The 18,212-nt window shown below is 40.7% G+C and overlaps 1 protein-coding gene across 2 annotated transcripts in view; it reads left to right on the top strand.

Moving 5' to 3' along the window:
• The window catches only part of dnah7 (dynein, axonemal, heavy chain 7), a 73,758-nt gene that overhangs the window by 31,884 nt on the left and 23,662 nt on the right, over positions 1-18,212 (top strand). For both annotated transcript variants that reach the window (XM_053878121.1, XM_053878120.1), the window contains exons 35-53: positions 1,599-1,820; positions 1,914-2,111; positions 3,742-3,897; positions 3,957-4,125; positions 4,640-4,766; positions 4,872-5,091; positions 6,387-7,013; positions 7,089-7,334; positions 7,644-7,873; positions 8,334-8,664; positions 8,733-9,079; positions 9,798-9,978; positions 10,054-10,239; positions 10,560-10,723; positions 12,111-12,265; positions 14,645-14,835; positions 16,835-16,968; positions 17,053-17,388; positions 17,970-18,096. In XM_053878121.1, coding sequence (XP_053734096.1) covers positions 1,599-1,820; positions 1,914-2,111; positions 3,742-3,897; positions 3,957-4,125; positions 4,640-4,766; positions 4,872-5,091; positions 6,387-7,013; positions 7,089-7,334; positions 7,644-7,873; positions 8,334-8,664; positions 8,733-9,079; positions 9,798-9,978; positions 10,054-10,239; positions 10,560-10,723; positions 12,111-12,265; positions 14,645-14,835; positions 16,835-16,968; positions 17,053-17,388; positions 17,970-18,096 — 4,347 coding nt within the window. The remainder of the gene's footprint in view (positions 1-1,598; positions 1,821-1,913; positions 2,112-3,741; positions 3,898-3,956; positions 4,126-4,639; positions 4,767-4,871; positions 5,092-6,386; positions 7,014-7,088; positions 7,335-7,643; positions 7,874-8,333; positions 8,665-8,732; positions 9,080-9,797; positions 9,979-10,053; positions 10,240-10,559; positions 10,724-12,110; positions 12,266-14,644; positions 14,836-16,834; positions 16,969-17,052; positions 17,389-17,969; positions 18,097-18,212) is intronic.

The raw sequence follows: 18,212 nt of genomic DNA, 5'->3' as shown, positions 1-18,212 counted from the left end.
CTAAAAAGCCATCTTGACGCAGCTTTAGGTTTGGAGCGACCACTGTGTGGAGTTTGCCCGTTCTTTCTGTGTTTGTGTGCATTTCTGCCAGGCGCACTGGTTTGCTGTCACAGTCCAAAAACATACAACGTTATGTTATTATGTTATGTTACGTCAAGTTATCACTTATCCACACGAGAGTGTGTGAGCAGTGGCTGTTATCTACTCTCTACATGACCTGTGATGCACTGGTGACCTGCCCAACATGCCACCGCTCTCATGGGTTTGTTGCTGATGAGAGGAAGGACCACTAGCTCACCTTTGTAGTTTGAGTCATACTGACTGGAACACACTGCGACCCACTTCTCTGATTAATCACCGACAACACTCTAAATGAAGGAATGGTTGTATAGCAGTGAAAAATGTCTTTTAAAGACCAAATCCAAGTAGACCTGGGTCCAATCTTCCTTCGAAAGCATTAAGAATGAACAGCTACGAGGCTCCACATACTGACAAACATGGCACGTTTTTAACAGATGAGTTTTCCCATCTGCCCCCTGCATGGGCTAAAATTGATTCTTTTAGCTGTGAATGTCATCTTTTGAAAGCACTACTATTATCCCCCCGTGGCTGGCTGTGCTGATGAATGCCTCCCATCCCTCTCATACATGTTCCTCAGTGAGTCATTACCAGACTGTAGAATTAATCAACCTTTTAACAGCAGGCGCTTTCAAGAGGCTGCTCAGCCTCATTTCCAATTATTCTAGTCTTCCTGCGCTCAGCAAAGACCTTCTTTTGGTATTTATGTCATGGTAAGGCCAAGGAGATGAAAAACAATATTCTTACACTTGACATTAACCGGTTTCTGTTTCAATAGCTAAACAATTGTGAAATGTCTAATTTAAAACAAAACATATCTTAAATGGAAACAAACATATCACGCAAAAGCTGCTGTACAAAGGTGTGCGGGTGGTCTTTCTAAGAGTCTATTGCCCAAGAAGGTAAATTAAATAAAATCATTATTTCTGAAGTGTTCACACCTCTATATGATCGTCGGTGCTGTTCAACTACTTCAGTTAGTCTTATAGTCTTCTGGACTTTTATTATTCTATGTTTCTGCCAATTGATAAGAGCAACCTGGTGGTCTCACTGACCGTAACAATCACACCATGGCTTTGAATGAGACTTGTATTCTAATGTGAAACAACACTCCCTATCTAGTCTTCTAGCTCTTTCTCCATAAACCATCATCACTGCAGGGATTTTTTTTTTATTCCTCCAACTGTTCTGCAATCATTGTATGGAGAAGTCTGTAAAACTCTTGGACCATAAGGCTACTCAGCAAGTGCTCTGTTTGGATGGCCTTGGATTGCACTGGGGACTCCTGTGATAATACAAAGCCCTGACTCTATTCTTTCATATGGTGTTAACATTTTCTACCTAAGATAAGTCTTTATCAATAAGGTGTTGATACTTGTGGGCCAAATGTGGCCTGGGGCCACCTATTGAATACATAGGTTGTAGTGAAACAAGTGGGGGCTGTCTATGCTAACCAGTGGTGCAACGAATGTTCAGGACTCTCACGTTCCTCTAGTGACATTGTTTTCTGTGTGTCTCAGGGCATATTCATCTTCAGCCTCGTCTGGTCAGTGGGTGCCAGCTGTGACGACAACGGACGCCTCAAGTTTGATGCTTTGTTAAAAGAACTGATGAGAGGCGCCTTAAGTGAAGAAACACGGAATGCGCATGGACTTCTTCTTACAGTCGATGCTCCAGAGAAACCATTGACTGTGCCCCTTCCAATACAAGACACAATGTACCAGTATTTCTTCATTAAAGAGGTTTGTAGTGTACTGAAAAGATTATGTTGCTGTAGTTTAATGCCAGTTCTTCAACCCTTCAGCGATTACCAGTACTATCAATTCTTGTTTCAGGGAGAGGGCAGATGGGAGTTGTGGACCGCAGAACTGAAAAACGCGCCCCCAATAGACAAAGACCTGGGGTTCACCGAAATCATCGTCCCCACTGAAAACACAGTACGCTACATGGCTCTCATGGATCTCCTCATCACCCATGAAAAGCCAACAATTTTCATTGGGCCAACTGGTACAGGAAAGAGTGTCTATGTCACAGTAAGTACTGTATGTGGTAGAAAGAAAAGCAAAATCCCTGAAGTTAGCCATTTAGCCGCGTGAATTTTAAGTTCATTATGAATACCCCCAGATGTCTTCACCTGGTTTTATGCGAGGAGGAAGATGCTGATGACCGGCTGCATTCACATCACTGCTCATCGTTGTGCACATTACTCACGTTATTCTCAGAGCTGACTGTAGGATGACTTGTCCACAACAAGGCTCAGAAGTGTGACATAAAAAACAAGTATATTTTCCACCTCAATGGTGAAGTAAACTGCGTTCTTTTTAATATTATATTTGATCACATTCATGGAGCGCTGTGCCCTCAAATGTCAGTTTACCATTTGAACTGGACCAAATATCCTGTTGAACTGCTCATAATATATTTTTTTTTTTTAAATTTTAATAACCCTGTGATGTGGGTGCTGAGCAGCGTGCGTCGTCACAACTTTATTAAATTATTGAGCAAGGGGTTTACATAGTGACATGATTCCATAAAGCAATACAGATTCCTTGTATGCAGCGACCTATATGCATATCCCGATTTTCCAGTTTCCATGACAAGTGCTCCCTGGATGCTTTTGATGCAACATAAATGTTTTAGGCTCTAGCTTTGGGTTAGTGTCACTGAATGTTTTCAATGCAACACAGAAAACATGCTGAACCAGAGGGGGCAATGAAAATAGGAAACAACAAATAAACCTGCGTATTTATTTGTATCATATTTGTTCCTCTAAAATAGCTTAAATGTTAGGAGTGGGTCCGTATCAGTTGTATGGGTTCTCTAGTGTTCACTGACTTCAGAAAAACCGGAGGACGACTGGCCCTCGTTTTATGGAAGTAAATGAGATTAATAATTCAGCATGGAGTGTTGGTTTTCAAACTTTACCAAGACAGTAAAATCAATAAAATGAATGAAGAATGGCAAGAAAGAAAATAAGAATACATTTCTTAAGATCTTACTAAAACGAAAAGGTTTCTGATAACAACAGGTTGTTGCTTGTTGAGGTGTGAGAAGCAAGATGAGCATCTTTCATACTTAAAAAAGTTACACTTTTTACACAAAGACTGAACATTCACTCTGAACAAACTGTAATTACTGATTATTAACAGTATGTAACTAGCTTATTAATACTTAATCAGTGTTTCCCAATATGAAATGTACCTCATTTCACACTACAAAAAAGTTTTAAAAGTAGTGCTTTCGACTTACATTCACACAAATCTAAGGTGCCACAAACACAAGAACGAAATACTACAGTTATGTGTGAGACACATCTTTTATTGAACGCATTACCTGTTTGTTTTTTTTCATATTTTGCAGTCTACCTAGTCTACCCTTGAGATCTGTTGCTAGCTCGCGACCCACCCTGATCTACATTTTCAACTGTTTTTGAGCATCATGGGACTTGTGTGGTTATTCGTCTTTTAACAGCAGGCGAACATATATGAATCTGCAGAGAGTTGGCTGCTTGAGTTCCATATTACTGTTCAAACCATAGAACACCGGTGTCACTGAGTTGCATGAGTCCTTGGGTCGCTGTAGCCTGCTCACTGTTTCACTGCTTCTGCAAAAGTGACATTAGCTAATACATCCAGTTTGTTAAAAAAATGTTTTTGCTCACAGGACTTTTTGTTGAATCAACTGGAAAAGGAGGTGTACAGCCCGTTATTCATCAACTTTTCAGCACAAACCACAGCATCTCAGACCCAGGGCATCATAATGGCCAAACTGGACAAGCGTCGCAAAGGAGTCTTTGGTCCACCACCGGGAAAGAAAATGGTATCAGTTATATAGTCCAGCGTGTGTATTCGAAGTGAACTGAAATAGTTTCTTGTCAGATTGTATTTGTGGATGATGTGAACATGCCAGCACGAGAGGTGTACGGTGCCCAGCCCCCTGTGGAGCTGCTGCGACAGTGGCTGGACCACTGGAACTGGTACGACTTGAAGGACTGCTCCATCATCAACTTGGTGGATATTCAGGTCATATGTGCCATGGGACCGCCAGGTCAGTATTCATCTGCGTATTACACCTGGGTACTTGTGCTCCATTTTTCATATTAATGCATTCAGTTTATTTTTTTAAATACACATGATGAGTGGTTTTAAAAGTTAATGTAGGTTTCATTCAAGCAGTTAAAGGCCATGAGATGACAAGCTGAAAATGAAGACACTGCCTTTCTCTTCTCTCCAGCTTACTTGACTCATGAGCTACTACACGAGATGTCCAGCTCTCTGATACTAACTGAAGCACTTTTATTTATGATTCATTTAATGTGTAAACAGGTCAATATTATGACACATTTTTTGGTGATGTCTTCATGTCTTTCCACATAAACACGCTCCAGTTTTGGTTTGAACTCGCCCTCTGATGGTTTTTGTTCTTTATTTCACTTTGAGCGGCGGACAACTTTATCATTGACCAAAATGCTGGGTGAATTAGCCATTAGCCAGAGCTATATAAAAGGGTTTCTTTCCTTCAGTATTTACTGGATTCATCCTTCATTTCTGCTGTATTACAGGTGGAGGGCGTAATCCTGTGACACCTCGATACCTGCGCCACTTCAACATGATCACCATTAATGATTTCGATGAGAAGACCATGTATACTATATTTTCCAGAATCATGGACTGGCACTTCAGCATACGGTAGCTATGTTTTCATCATGCCAGCCAAAATACGTACACATTGTGTGGAAGAGCCGCCAGTCTTTGCCAAAACAGCGCTAATCCAAGTTCCTGTTCCCTCTGCAGGTTCTCCTTCCCAAAAACATTTGGCTCTTTAACCGCTGACATTGTGAACGGTACCATGTCGGTGTACAAAGAGGCCACCAAGAACCTGCTACCAACACCTGCAAAGTCACACTATTTGTTCAATCTGCGTGACATCTCAAGAGTCATTCAAGGAATCTGCCTGTCACGACCCGATACGGCTGAAGACATGGCAAGCATCAAGCGTCTTTGGCTGCATGAGGTATGGTTCTAAACATAGAGTCATGTCAATATTCATCATCCAGCCGAGTGTGGCAGTAGAATGAGAGCACTGCTGACTGGGTTTGGTGTCACACAACCGACTGGGGAGTGGTTTTGCAAATATAGCTGAGCTGTCGCTGTGTAATATTTTCTGACTCAGGGGTATCCATCAAATTTTATTTTTCTGCTTGTTGTCACTTTTTCGTGGGAGAAAGTATTCTGTTGATAAGGCTGGTTTTGAACACTCAAGGGGCCAATAAACACACCACAAAAGTTAAGATTGTTGAATGAGTGCCGTAAATGGCTGACAGTCAGGAAACAATTTCAACTTTTGCTTTCCTTTTATTTGTTTTTTTTATACCAGGCTTTATTGAATTCATGGATACATTTTTATGCTTTTGTAAGAAATATTTTTATGTTTGAAGTTGGTACATTTCTGAGTTACCATACTAACCTTGTGACAGTTGAAAGACTATATTGTTGACACATAAATAAAAGTACATTTTACTCATGCACACATTTCCTTTTTCATCAAGCCTGGACGTGTTACGATCACACTCGTCTTGTTAGCGTTGCGGCTTTCCATCATCGCTTTTTAAACATTCAGATGGAATTTCAAAAATCTCACATATTCAACGAGTTTATTAATACTGAGCAAAAACAATATTACACTACAACCTACAACACTACATAAAAACTTTGGTTGAGTATAGTTGTCAGTTTTAAACCTTCAGTTCGGGATCCAAATTCAATTAGATTTTTATTTTTTTCACATTTGGAATGTTGTTTTTTCCTCTAAAGTGCAGTGTTTCTTTTTAAATAATATATAATGAAATAATTAAAAACAATTGTAAAAAAATCAAATAAACAAGAACAATGCTGCATCCATCAACCTAAACTTTTCAGTTTTTGATTTGTTCTGGCTGCCATCTTGATTGAGGTCTGTTGTGTGTCCACTTAGCTGACTGTGTTTGGGTCACATACAGTATCAATGTAGACAGAATAGTTGACACCAAAACTACATTTCCGAACCTAAAACTTTCTAACTGCGTATGTGATATGTATTTTTTGCCCTCTGTTCAAATTCTTCCTTCCTTTTCTTTGGTTGCTTTGTTGTACAAGCTGTTGTAGCCAGTGCTGCAATAGTTTCTTTCTTGTAACATTGTTTGTGTCTGCGTCATCTTCCCATTACCAATGATACATCGTATCTTGTTGAAATAACTGATACCTACTGCAGCTTTAAAGTGAAAGTTGAAAAAAACTACAGTTAAAATGAATCATGCTTTTGTATTGCAGGTGTTGCGAGTGTATTCTGATCGACTTGTGTACGATTCGGACCAAGTCTGGCTTGTTGGCCACTTGCAGGAGGTTGTTAAGCGACATATGAAGGAAGACTTCCACCAGCTCTTCAAACATCTTGACCAGGACGACGATGGAATAGTCACTGAGGACGACCTCCGCAGCCTCATGTTTTGCGACTTCCATGACCCCAAAGGAGAAGACCGCAATTACCGCGAGGTGAACGACCTGGACCAGCTCCGACAGGTCGTGGAAGCGCACCTGGACGAGTACAACAACATCAGCAAAGCGCCAATGAATCTGGTGCTTTTCCGCTTCGCTATTGAGCATGTGTGCCGCATCTCCCGAGTCCTCAAACAACCTGGTGGGCATGCCTTGTTGGTTGGGGTCGGTGGGAGTGGACGTCAGTCTCTCACGCGTTTGGCGGCCTACATGGCTGGAGCTGAGCTGTTCCAGGTGGAGATATCCAAAGCTTACGGCACTGCAGAATGGCACACTGACATAAAAACTATCATGAGAAAATCCACCGTGGGGGAAGCACATGGTGTTTTCCTTTTTACGGACACTCAAATTAAAAGGGAGTCTTTCTTAGAAGACATTGGAAACATCCTCAACACAGGAGAGGTAAATAATATAATAATTCTACTGTAATACATACAATTGATGGATTGACCGTTTATTCTTCCTATTTGTCCCTAGGTACCAAACATTTTTGCAGTAGATGAAAAGCAGGAAGTCTGTGAGCGAATGCGTGTGTTGGATCGCCAGCGAGACAGAGACAAGCAGACAGACGGCAGCCCTTTGTCTCTTTTCAACATGTTCTTAGAGCGCTGCCGTGCACAGATGCACGTGGTGTTGGCCATGAGTCCCATCGGAGATGCGTTTAGGAACCGTTTAAGGCGTTTTCCTGCGCTTATTAACTGCTGCACCATCAACTGGTTCCAGGTGCGTCTTTAAGTTTCAGAAAATGTTTTTTTGACAGGACCATTATTTCAGCTGGTGCATCTGTAGCTCAAATGCTGAGACACAGTGTTCTCCTCTGAAGAACCATCCTGCTAAATAATTCTTGGGATCTTAAGAAACATTCTCCAAAGTCATTCCAACAGTACTTTTGTCTTTTTGGGTTGTAGCTGAATTTACTATGAAAACAAAACTGGACATCGAACACACAGCTGTTGCTTTTTAACATTACCAAATTCTACGTTTTGCATCCACACAATCAACCCACCACTAAGAGAACCTTTCTCCTTCCAGACCTGGCCTGAGGATGCCCTTCAGGCGGTGGCCTCCCGCTTCTTGCAGGAGGTCGAGATGACGGATGATATTCGAGATGGCTGCATTGATCTGTGCAAAAGCTTTCACACATCCACAATTCAGCTCTCAGACCGTTTTTTGGGGGAGTTGCAGCGCCACAACTATGTCACACCTACGTCCTACTTGGAACTCATCTCCACCTACAAAGACTTGCTGAAAACAAAAAGGGCGTAAGTTTTATAATGACACATTTGCTTGAAAGGATTTAAGGTGTGTGACCGTCTATAAACACAAATCACCTTTTTTCAAAATGGATGCGGCTTAGCATGTATCTGAGACAAAAACAGAATCCACACCACCACGAGTATGAGATGGCTTCCCAAACATGAAGTGTTAAAATATGCTGAAAGAAAGATGCATTGCACATATTTCCTTCTTGCAAGTTTCCTCTTCATTCGGCTGGTTTTGTAGCTTTCATGCACATCGCTGTATTGTTCTCCGACTTTTATAACTGGTATGCTACTGGTATGAAGTTGGCTGTGACGTGATTCCCAGCTCAGGCGTCTCACTTCTGAGGTAACTGGAACACAGCATAAGTAGGTTTCTTAAAGTGGGTGTTTTGGCTGTTCTTGCTAACTAACCTGCCCATATTGAAATGGCTTACAATGTCTTTGTGTAACTTTAACACAGCGAGGTGATGAAATTGAAACGGCGATATGAAGTTGGACTTGAGAAGCTGGAATCAGCGAGTAACCAAGTGTCGACCATGCAAGTGGAGCTGGAGGCTCTCCAGCCTCAGTTGCTTGTGGCCAGTAAGGAGGTGGACCAGATGATGGTTGTGATCGAGCATGAGTCTGCAGAGGTGGCCGAAACAGAAAAAGTGGTCAAAGTGGACGAAGCCGTTGCCAACGAACAAGCCATGGCAGCCAAGGCTATAAAAGATGAGTGTAATGCTGACCTGGCTGAGGCGATGCCTATTTTAAAATCAGCCTTGGAGGCCTTGGACACTCTCACCCAAAACGTAAGCATTATGCCACTTTTAACCTTATTTATGCGCCGTATACCTGACCGATGTTAATTCCTCTACAGGATATCACAATGGTGAAGTCCATGAAAAGCCCCCCAAATGCCGTCAAGATGGTGATGGAAGCGATTTGTATTCTTAAAGGCATCAAACCGGATCGAATTCCGGACCCATCCAAACCTGGCAAGAAGGTTGAGGACTATTGGGGACCTGCGAAGAAGCTTTTAGGAGACATGAAGTTTCTGCAGAGTCTTCACGATTATGACAAAGATAATATTCCTCTTAACTTGATTGCCCAAATTCGCGCCAAGTACACATCCAATCAGGACTTTGTACCAGAGAAGATCCGGACTGCGTCCACTGCTGCTGAGGGCCTGTGCAAGTGGGTCCATGCCATGGATAAGTACGAGAAGTAAGTAACCAGATCACACTCACGTCTAAAACTCACATACTGTACTGAGATATATATAATAACACAGTACAGTACAGTACAGTCATATATATATATACACGCACACATATAGGCACACTTAGATTATTTTAGCTTAGCTTAGCTTCGTTCATAGAAATTATACAGACTATTAAATCATTTAATAGTTTCATAGAAAATAATGAAAAAAATTTCAGAAAATATTTAATACAATTTTGACTATCTTGCTTTGGCTTGTTTCTGTTAATATTGAATTACTTACTCTGTGGAGTAGGAGAATAGGATAAAATGTAAAAACAGGATCGAACATTGTAACTGAAAATATCACTAATACTATTAAAAATACTACTGTTGATAATATAATATTACATTTCAGGTACATTTTATTGATGTCATACATTTATTCATGTTTATTCAAATCATAGAAAAGCAATGGAAAATATTTTGTTAATTTTCTGTCAGTTCATTTTGCGGGACCAGAAGTACTCTCAAAAATGAATAGGAAAGAAAGTATATTAGTCCTTAAACAAATAACTCTAAGTAGTTACATTTTTAATTGCTGTGATATTTTTATTTGCTGTCATATTCCTCATATCTTTTTAAGTCTGCATAACTATAGTTAATGGGCTGCACATTGCCCAGGTCTGCTCAGCTGTGTTTGGAAGGATGTGAAATGACAAATGCCTCCTGTGTGCTGCAGTGTTGCCAAAGTGGTTGCTCCAAAGAAGGCAAAGCTTCAGGAGGCTGAAGGGGAACTGGCAGTGGCCATGGAGAGTCTGCAGAAAAAGCAGGCTGCCCTCAAAGAAGTCCAGGACAAACTGGCTAAACTTCAGGCCACTTTAGATGCCAACAAAGCAAAGAAAGCTGAATTGGAGAGTCAGGTTCGTCAGATGTTTGAAAGAATGTTAAAGCATGTATGCGTTTTAGGTCCGTGACTCATGTCGACTGCTCTGCAGGTGGACTTGTGCAGCAAAAAGCTTAGCCGTGCAGAACAGCTGATTGGAGGGCTTGGTGGAGAAAAGACTCGTTGGAATGAAAGTGTCAAAAGTCTCGGGGAGCTCTATGAAAACCTGACAGGGGACATCTTGATCTCAGCTGGCATTGTGGCTTACCTCGGAGCGTTCACCTCCAGTTTCCGAGTGGTAAGCAAAAAAAAATGAGGCAGTCAAATTGCTCTTGTAAGAATGTTGAACTGCTTATACAGAAGGCTGTTTCAGGACGCTAGTGCAAATACTGTTGTTGGAAGGGAAAAAGGGATGAACGGAAAATGTCAGCAAACCTGATATAATTTCAGTGATGTGAATGAATGATTCCATACGATTAAAAATGTAGATTTTTCTTCCCAGTATATCAACTCAAAATAGCATGTACTGCAGGAGACAGACATCATTGAGCTTTATAAAAAGTGTAGTTGCTTTATATGTTATGACCCTTTTCCTAATATCATTATCCTCTTTTGAAGGACCAAACACAAGACTGGATCAATATATGTAAAGCCCGGGAGATTCCTTGCTCCCCCAACATGTCTCTTATGAACTCTTTGGGCAATCAAGTGAAGATTAGTGGATGGACCATCGCCGGCCTGCCTTCAGACAGCTTCTCAATCGACAATGGCATCATTATTTCGTAAGTGCTTCCTTTCTTTATTTTGGTTTTCACTTATACACTTGACTTTGAGGAGTGTCTTCTGTTGTTTTCTAAATCAGTCACTTGTGTTTAGAACAAATGTTCAACCATTCTTGGTGTAGTGTAACAAAACTTTCATTAGTTTATACAAGTAACATCCAACTTACGAACAGCCAAACAGTTGTAATTCGGATTGGACGTAAGTGGAATGCCATTCAAAATAGCAGACGTGAGGGTTATAGGTGCTACTGTAGTGGTAGATGGCTGTGTGAGAGTGAGATGCTGGGATGCTGTGCTGCTGTAACTGTCGTGCATAATGCCGGACTGCTACATGCTGCGGTGCCAGACATTGAATAAAAAAAAATAGAAGCATCTGCTGGCTGTGGTCATAGGTACGGGTGGACCTAAGTCGAGCTGGTCGTAAGTCGGATGTTACTTGTATGTGTAAAACAACCTTTTCTTCGGCATGACCTCAGTTGAACTTCTCTATAGGTTTCTTATACATAGCTAGTAGACATTAGTCCACATGGAAGTTCACCTGTTCCTCATTTTTTTTATTTTAGTATTTTAATTTCAATTATGCTGTTAAGATATTGATATTTTTGTCACTTTTTCTTTTTGTCTTTGACTTAATTTAGAGTCATTAATTACAGGCAAAAAAAAAAAAATCGAGCCAAATACTTTTTTTTTTCTCAGGGAATATTTTTTCAGCACACAATTTCCATGTGCACCGCATTATACAATGTGATAACATTACCTAAACATCATGAAGGAGACTGATTGATGGAAGTATAACTTTAAAAATAACTGCAGGATACAAGCAAAAAAGTTGTTCTGGACACTGCAACCAAGAGTTTGCTCATCACTCAGGCACTCCCCTTTGCTTCACGGAGGTGTCCCAGCAGCTCCACATTTCCATTTGACATTGTAGTTTTTCAGTCTTAAAAACAGCATCTAAACACAGCTCTTTTCCAACATTGAACTGCTGCTTTATAGTTGTGTAGTTTAACACAGCTTCTGGCCCATGGTCTCCAGAGATTCACCACCTCAGTTACCGTTGTTTCAATTACGACCACTTCTGATTCCAATTGCGCTGTACATCCATTCTGCCCTGCTAACTAAATTGTGAACTTAACCTAATAGTTCATGCAGACATCTGTTTTGTTGTGTAATCTAAGTAGCAACATTGTTTTCTAATCACAATACGGTGGCCCCCGGTGAGTTGCCCAACTGTGAGCTGTCTCATCCTGCTCCGAGTGAGCGTTCAGCCCTCAGCTGCTCTCTACATCTCATTACTCGCCCACCACTGTGATGTCTGGCTTGTTTAGAAGTTCTCACTTCCAGGCTCTGTTTGATCCTCAGCTACACTGCGTTTGTGTGTCTGCAGCAATGCCAGGCGCTGGCCTCTCATGATCGACCCTCAGGGCCAGGCCAACAAGTGGGTCAAAAACATGGAGAAGGTTAATAACCTGCATATCATTAAACAGAATGACGCTGATTTTGTTCGCACCTTGGAGAACTGCATTCAGTTTGGAACGCCAGGTAAGATGTTTGTTTTACGTACTTCCCAGGCATGAATAAATTAGGCATCCAAATAACCTGCAACAGCAGAGTTATTGTTATTACTGCTCTGTCCCAACATGCCCAGCGACACACCTAACCGTGCGTCTCACTGGGGTAAACACTCCCTGACATGCAGTATTATCACCAAATTATCTCTGAATAATTTCACAGTTATGTTAGTGACACTGTCCAGTGAGGAAAAACACATTTCCTGCATGCTGATATAGATTTTTTTTTTCAAACTGTAGTAAACCCATTGAGATTTTTTGTTTTCCACTGCAGTGCAAAAGCGGTGTCATGTGTTTTATTACATGCGTTCGTTTGAAAACTTTACTGTGAAGACTCGTTGTGAATGTGAACACAACCTTCTGTAGTTCATCCTCTCGCCAGAGGAGGTCTCTGTTTACCACATAACGAATGGGGCGCTGACTCGCACGCCTCTTTCGAGGATGCAGGCTTTCTGCCGTTCTGTGAATGTAACCGTATTTTTCTTGGAGCCACATCTGGCCAGAAAGAAACCGAAGCTCCTCAAGCGATGAAGTGTACTCACCTGTATTAATGCCTTAAAGAAAAAAGTTATTAAAATTGCATTATATGCTGAACAAAATTCCAACATGCTATATCGCTCTCCAAATGTTTCGTGTTTTGTCCAGTAAGATTATCATTCACACCTTTTTTATGGTCAGACTGAGTGAAGGTTTTGTTTTGTCTGTTCTCTGTGGTGTTTTTTTGAACAAATCTGAGGGTCTTACAGACATATTCTCAATAAGCAGCTCTTCAAACTGGAGACAATAAAGATGGGTGAATTAGATGATAACTAAGTAACTACAGTGTGGCTAGACAAATCCACTGCAGATGTATAGATGAATATGCAGCTATTTTGTTTATCTCAGGTCCCTCATGCTTTTTTCTTTGTTACATTTGGCGGCGTCATCTCTGCTTTAATGATTTAATCTGCATACAGTCTTTGTATTTTGTTGTTTTTTTGAAACACTGACATGCATACATGGTGATACACCATTACGGATGCTGTCCCTACTCTGCATAAAGAAATACGCTAACTAGGAGTGATTCAAATAAAAAAAGATGTCCAGAGTGAGAAAACTGAGTCTCCCATGTGGCCATTAAAAAGACATCTCAATAATGACCTGACTCTGCCAGCGATTGGCGCTTTGCTTTCTGGCAAACTGCGAGGCCAACAGTTCAGAGAGAAGCCCGTCCTCGCTGGATGTGAAACAGTCCCGCAGTTCCAGTGTGCACTCAGTTATTTTATTCACAGTTGTGCCATTTTGGTGGTTTGCTTCGCTGCCTGTATGATTTTATTCTATTCAGGAATCTGGTATGTTTTTTTTTTCTGAAATGATAGAAACTCCATTGGAATCTGCTGAAATATTAACATCACTGATGAGTGGTACAGAGAGTTTATGGCTCTGCCTCTGCTTTTAAAAGGTTGACCTCATAACAGTTGCAGTCATCAATTGTCTCACAACGTCCTCATGTAATCTCGCGCCTCGAGGAGAAAATGTCAATAATAGATTAGCTAATGCGCCTTACATAAAACAGCATCATCAAATCTTATGTTCGGTCACTTTAATATTAATGATAAAAAGATGAAGTGGTTATATTTCTGAGTTCCAGAGAGTTCTTGGAGCAAATTTGCGAGACGCTCGGGATATATATTTGAGCACAGTTTTATAGAGATTCTGCTGCTGATTATTGGCCATCCACTTTTCACTTAACATGACTTGTTTTGTTTCATTTTATTATCTTATTATTATTATTATATATGATAGGTAACCAACGGCACATGAATTTCTGTTTTGTTGTTACATCTCTGGCAATAAATATTTGTCTGCTTTAGATTCTGAATCACCTTCACCAAATCCCTACCATATAGATTTGCACTGAAGAAACATGCATGACAGCATAATACAATATAATTAAAAATATAATACCATTTTAAAATATGTCAATTAAAAAATGTTTCTGAGACAGTTGAACTGGCAATCTCAAAATTTCCTCGTTTAAAGGACAAAGTATGTCAAGACTGAACAGTACCATGGTTGACATGACACTTGGTGATGCAAAGAAAGGAGCAGTCCAAAACCAAAGCTCCCTGTACGATGTTGAAGTCCCTGGAAAAAGATTATTTACTCGCCCTTAATGGAGCCTCCTCAGCTGTTGATCGATGGCAGTTTTACTAGTTCAAGTAGATTGAACATTTCAGTAGCATTTGGGCTGAACACCTGTTGTCCTGTTGTACATTTTGTTTTATGATCCAATTGTCTAGATGTTAATGGTACAGTGATGTCAATGGTATTTATGAGTATTCATTCATTTCCATTCTGTTTTCTTCAGTGCTGTTGGAGAATGTTGGTGAAGACCTGGATCCTATCCTGGAGCCCCTTCTGCTGAGGCAAACCTTTAAAATGGGTGGTGCTATTTGTATCCGTCTGGGAGACTCAACGATTGAGTACTCTCACGATTTCCGTTTTTACATCACGACTAAGCTACGGAACCCGCACTATCTGCCCGAAACTGCTGTCAAGGTAACAGAATGTGCTCAGAGGCAATTTTTTATCTTGTCTCTCTATGAAAAAAGACAAAGTTTCGGCAGCTTTAATAGAGTCCAAAGGTGTTTTTATGCTTTAATGGAGTGATCATTGATGTAAATGGCCGGAGGAAGAAAAAAAGTACGTAATCTGAAATGAATAATCCCTTGTTCCAATAGTTAGTTAATACATATATTTCTGAAATATTTTTAAATATAAAAACAACTTTTCTTCTGCTGTTAAACATTACACTTTTGATCATCACTCCCTTATATTGCTTATTTATCTTACTTCTTACCACTCTGCTCAGACACCATATTAATTGCATGCCGCGTCAGTCACGGTGACACCTTGTGACTTGATATGACTTCAAAAAATACTACAAAAATGTTCCTCATGTCAGGTAATTTTGAGACTAAATGATTCCATTTATCTCAGAAGAGTGCTCTGACTTCAAAGGCAACCTTATATGAAGGTTAACTTTTCCTCTGCAGCAGGTGTCAGTGTTGCGTTTGCTGTCCTCCATTTCCCACTTCGCTACTCACATCTGACATGCATTGCTTGTCAGAGTCTTGACTGCAGTCAGATAGATTCAGTTTCAAAAAACAATGGTGCTGTTAACCGATGGCTGTCCAAGGAGCCAGCAGACATCTGTGACCCTCTAAAGTTTGTCTCAAGGTTGTCGCTATTGTGCACAAATAGTCAGCACTGACTTCCTGCTGTAGTCATTACTACATTCATAAGTGGAACTTGTCTGAAGTAATTGAAAATGGTGGTCATAGTTAGATCCAGTCATCTCAACCTCAGTGACAGTATCTTCCCAAAATTCATTTTGTTTACTGGTACTCACTGGCAAGAATGTGAGCTGCTGCAGTGCATTATGGAAATATTATTATTATATTTTCTTTTTTTCATATGCAAAAATGATGCAGTGTGGATGTAGCCTCAGGCTCTGAGTTGAAGCTGTACTGATCAGCCTTTGTGCTCACAAGGAAAATCAATTTCATCAAACTGGCTGTTGGTATCTGAAATGTTCGACCCTGATCCTAAAGGCAGGAGATGTGGAAGTGGCTCTTAAAGATTTTCTCTCTACCCTGCCCTCCATCCTGTCCTGCAACCATTATTTTCTTAGTACTTTAGTGTTGTTCTTAATGGGATGTTTTCAAATTTGGACTCACAAAGTCAAATGTTCCACCCGTATCTTGCCCATGAAAGCTGTTTGTCAGTGCTGGCTAGACCTGGCAAATTGGTTTTTATGTATCCGGTTGTCATTAATAGAGATGCAGTATACATGAGGAAATCATGGGTTAACTGTGTGACACGCTGACACACGCATTTGGAATTGAACCCGCAACCATCCAGCCACAGCCACTCTGAGCTTTGCTGCTGAAACTGTTTTCTACTTTTTAAAAGCAATAAATAAGCGAAGTTGCTGAAGTTAGCATTTCACTCCCAAGTTTTTGCGCCACCTCACCGCACGGCTCAGAGTGTTCCTTTTGAAGCTCGAACACAAATTGTTTATAACACTGAGGGATTGTTTTAGTCTGCTTGACGCACGATTTTGTGCCTTCGGTAGATAAGTGAGCTCGACTTGTCTCAGTGCTTTATTGCATCAAACCACTTGAGAAACAGCATATACTCACTCCAGAAACACTTCCTCTCTTGTCCCCAGTGAATGCTCTTTCTCTCATTGCTCTAAACAATAAAGCGTTTTTTCTGTTTTCGAATGGGAATTCTGTCCTGTAGGGCCAAACTGTTTCCTGAAGTCTGACACGTCTTGCTTCTACAAAATTACTTTTATCTTTAAATTCAGATTCCATTTTGGTAAAACTCCATCTAGCAGGTTTATGAAAATGGAAATATAAGGCTGGAGCTAAGTGGAGTTTTGACCCTCTGCTGACTTTGTTAATTGCTTCAATACAATGTTATTGGCTAATCTGTGAATACGAATTGAAATAGGTTTCTTAAGTCTTCTCTCTAATATCTGTTCCGTAAGGTAACCCTCCTGAACTTCATGATCACACCCGAGGGCATTCAAGATCAGCTGCTGGGTATTGTTGTAGCCAGGGAAAGGCCTGACCTGGAGGAAGAAAAACAGGCACTTATCTTACAAGGTGCAGACAACAAAAGGTACTGAGAGGCGGAAAAGTCTTCTCTTCAGGAAAGAAAGTTGGCGCGGGTGAAAAATTATCTGTGCTTTTGCTCTTTTTTCAGGCAATTGAAAGAAATCGAGGACAAAATCTTAGAGGTGCTTTCTTCCTCGGAGGGCAATATTCTTGAAGATGAGTCAGCTGTCAAGATTCTGTCCTGCTCCAAGGTTCTGGCCAACGACATCTCGGAAAAACAGGCAGTGGCTGAAGTTACCGAGAAGGAGATTGATATGACCCGATTAGGCTACAGGCCGATAGCCGTTCATTCTGCTATTCTGTTCTTCTCCATTGCTGACTTGGCTAGCATCGAGCCTATGTACCAGTACTCCCTCACCTGGTTTATTAACCTTTTTATCGGCTCCATCGACAACTCGGAGAAGATTGATGACTTGGAAAAGAGGTAAACATAGCTGAGAAATGTACCGACAAAACTGGCTTTTAAAGAAAGGGGTGGGCAGTCAAGGGGCTTACTAATGTGTTCTGTGGATTCACAGTTTGTTATGTTTTTGGTTCAAATCTGGACCGCCAACTGTTGAAAATCATTAGTATATGTTTTATTATACTAGATGCACAATTTATGGATGGGTAGCAGATACTAGTGATGGGCTGATGAGGTTTCATGACACAGGATCCTGATCTTCAAAGGCCACCGGGTGGCGCTGTCTGCTGTATAATCTTTGGACTTCTGCAACTAATTTACAAAGAAATATGATGAGGAGGCTTTATGAAATAGTGTCTTCATTTTGGCTGTTTAAAAGGTCATTTCTCCGTTTAAACATTACATAAGGCTTCCATGAAATAATAGTTCAAAGCCAAAGTTTTCAGAGCACTGAGTGCAGTGCTACTGAAGAGCAATGACTTATGGGTCTTAAATAATGTAATAACCTTTTGCCTAAAAGACATATTTGGAAGTGATTTTAGTCATAGTTTTACTTATTTTTTTTCTAATAAGGAAGTTGTTGAATTTTTTTTTTCCCTCAGACTACAAATCTTGAAAGATCACTTCACATACAACCTGTATGTCAACGTCTGCCGCTCACTCTTTGAGAAGGACAAGCTGCTCTTCTCCTTCTGCCTCAGTGTTAATCTACTGATGCACGTGAAGATGGTAGGTAGACACCACTAGCTCTGCAATGAAGGACTTGAAGTCTCCTCTAACTCTTTACGATTCTTCCTCCTCTCACTTGTGAACAAGACACCAACATACAGGCATGCGCTCTCACC

This window comes from Synchiropus splendidus, chromosome 10 (assembly GCF_027744825.2).
Source record: "Synchiropus splendidus isolate RoL2022-P1 chromosome 10, RoL_Sspl_1.0, whole genome shotgun sequence".
Taxonomy (NCBI): domain Eukaryota; kingdom Metazoa; phylum Chordata; class Actinopteri; order Syngnathiformes; family Callionymidae; genus Synchiropus; species Synchiropus splendidus.
The sequence above is the reverse complement of the archived record's forward strand: the minus strand, read 5'-3'. Positions and strand labels throughout refer to the sequence as shown.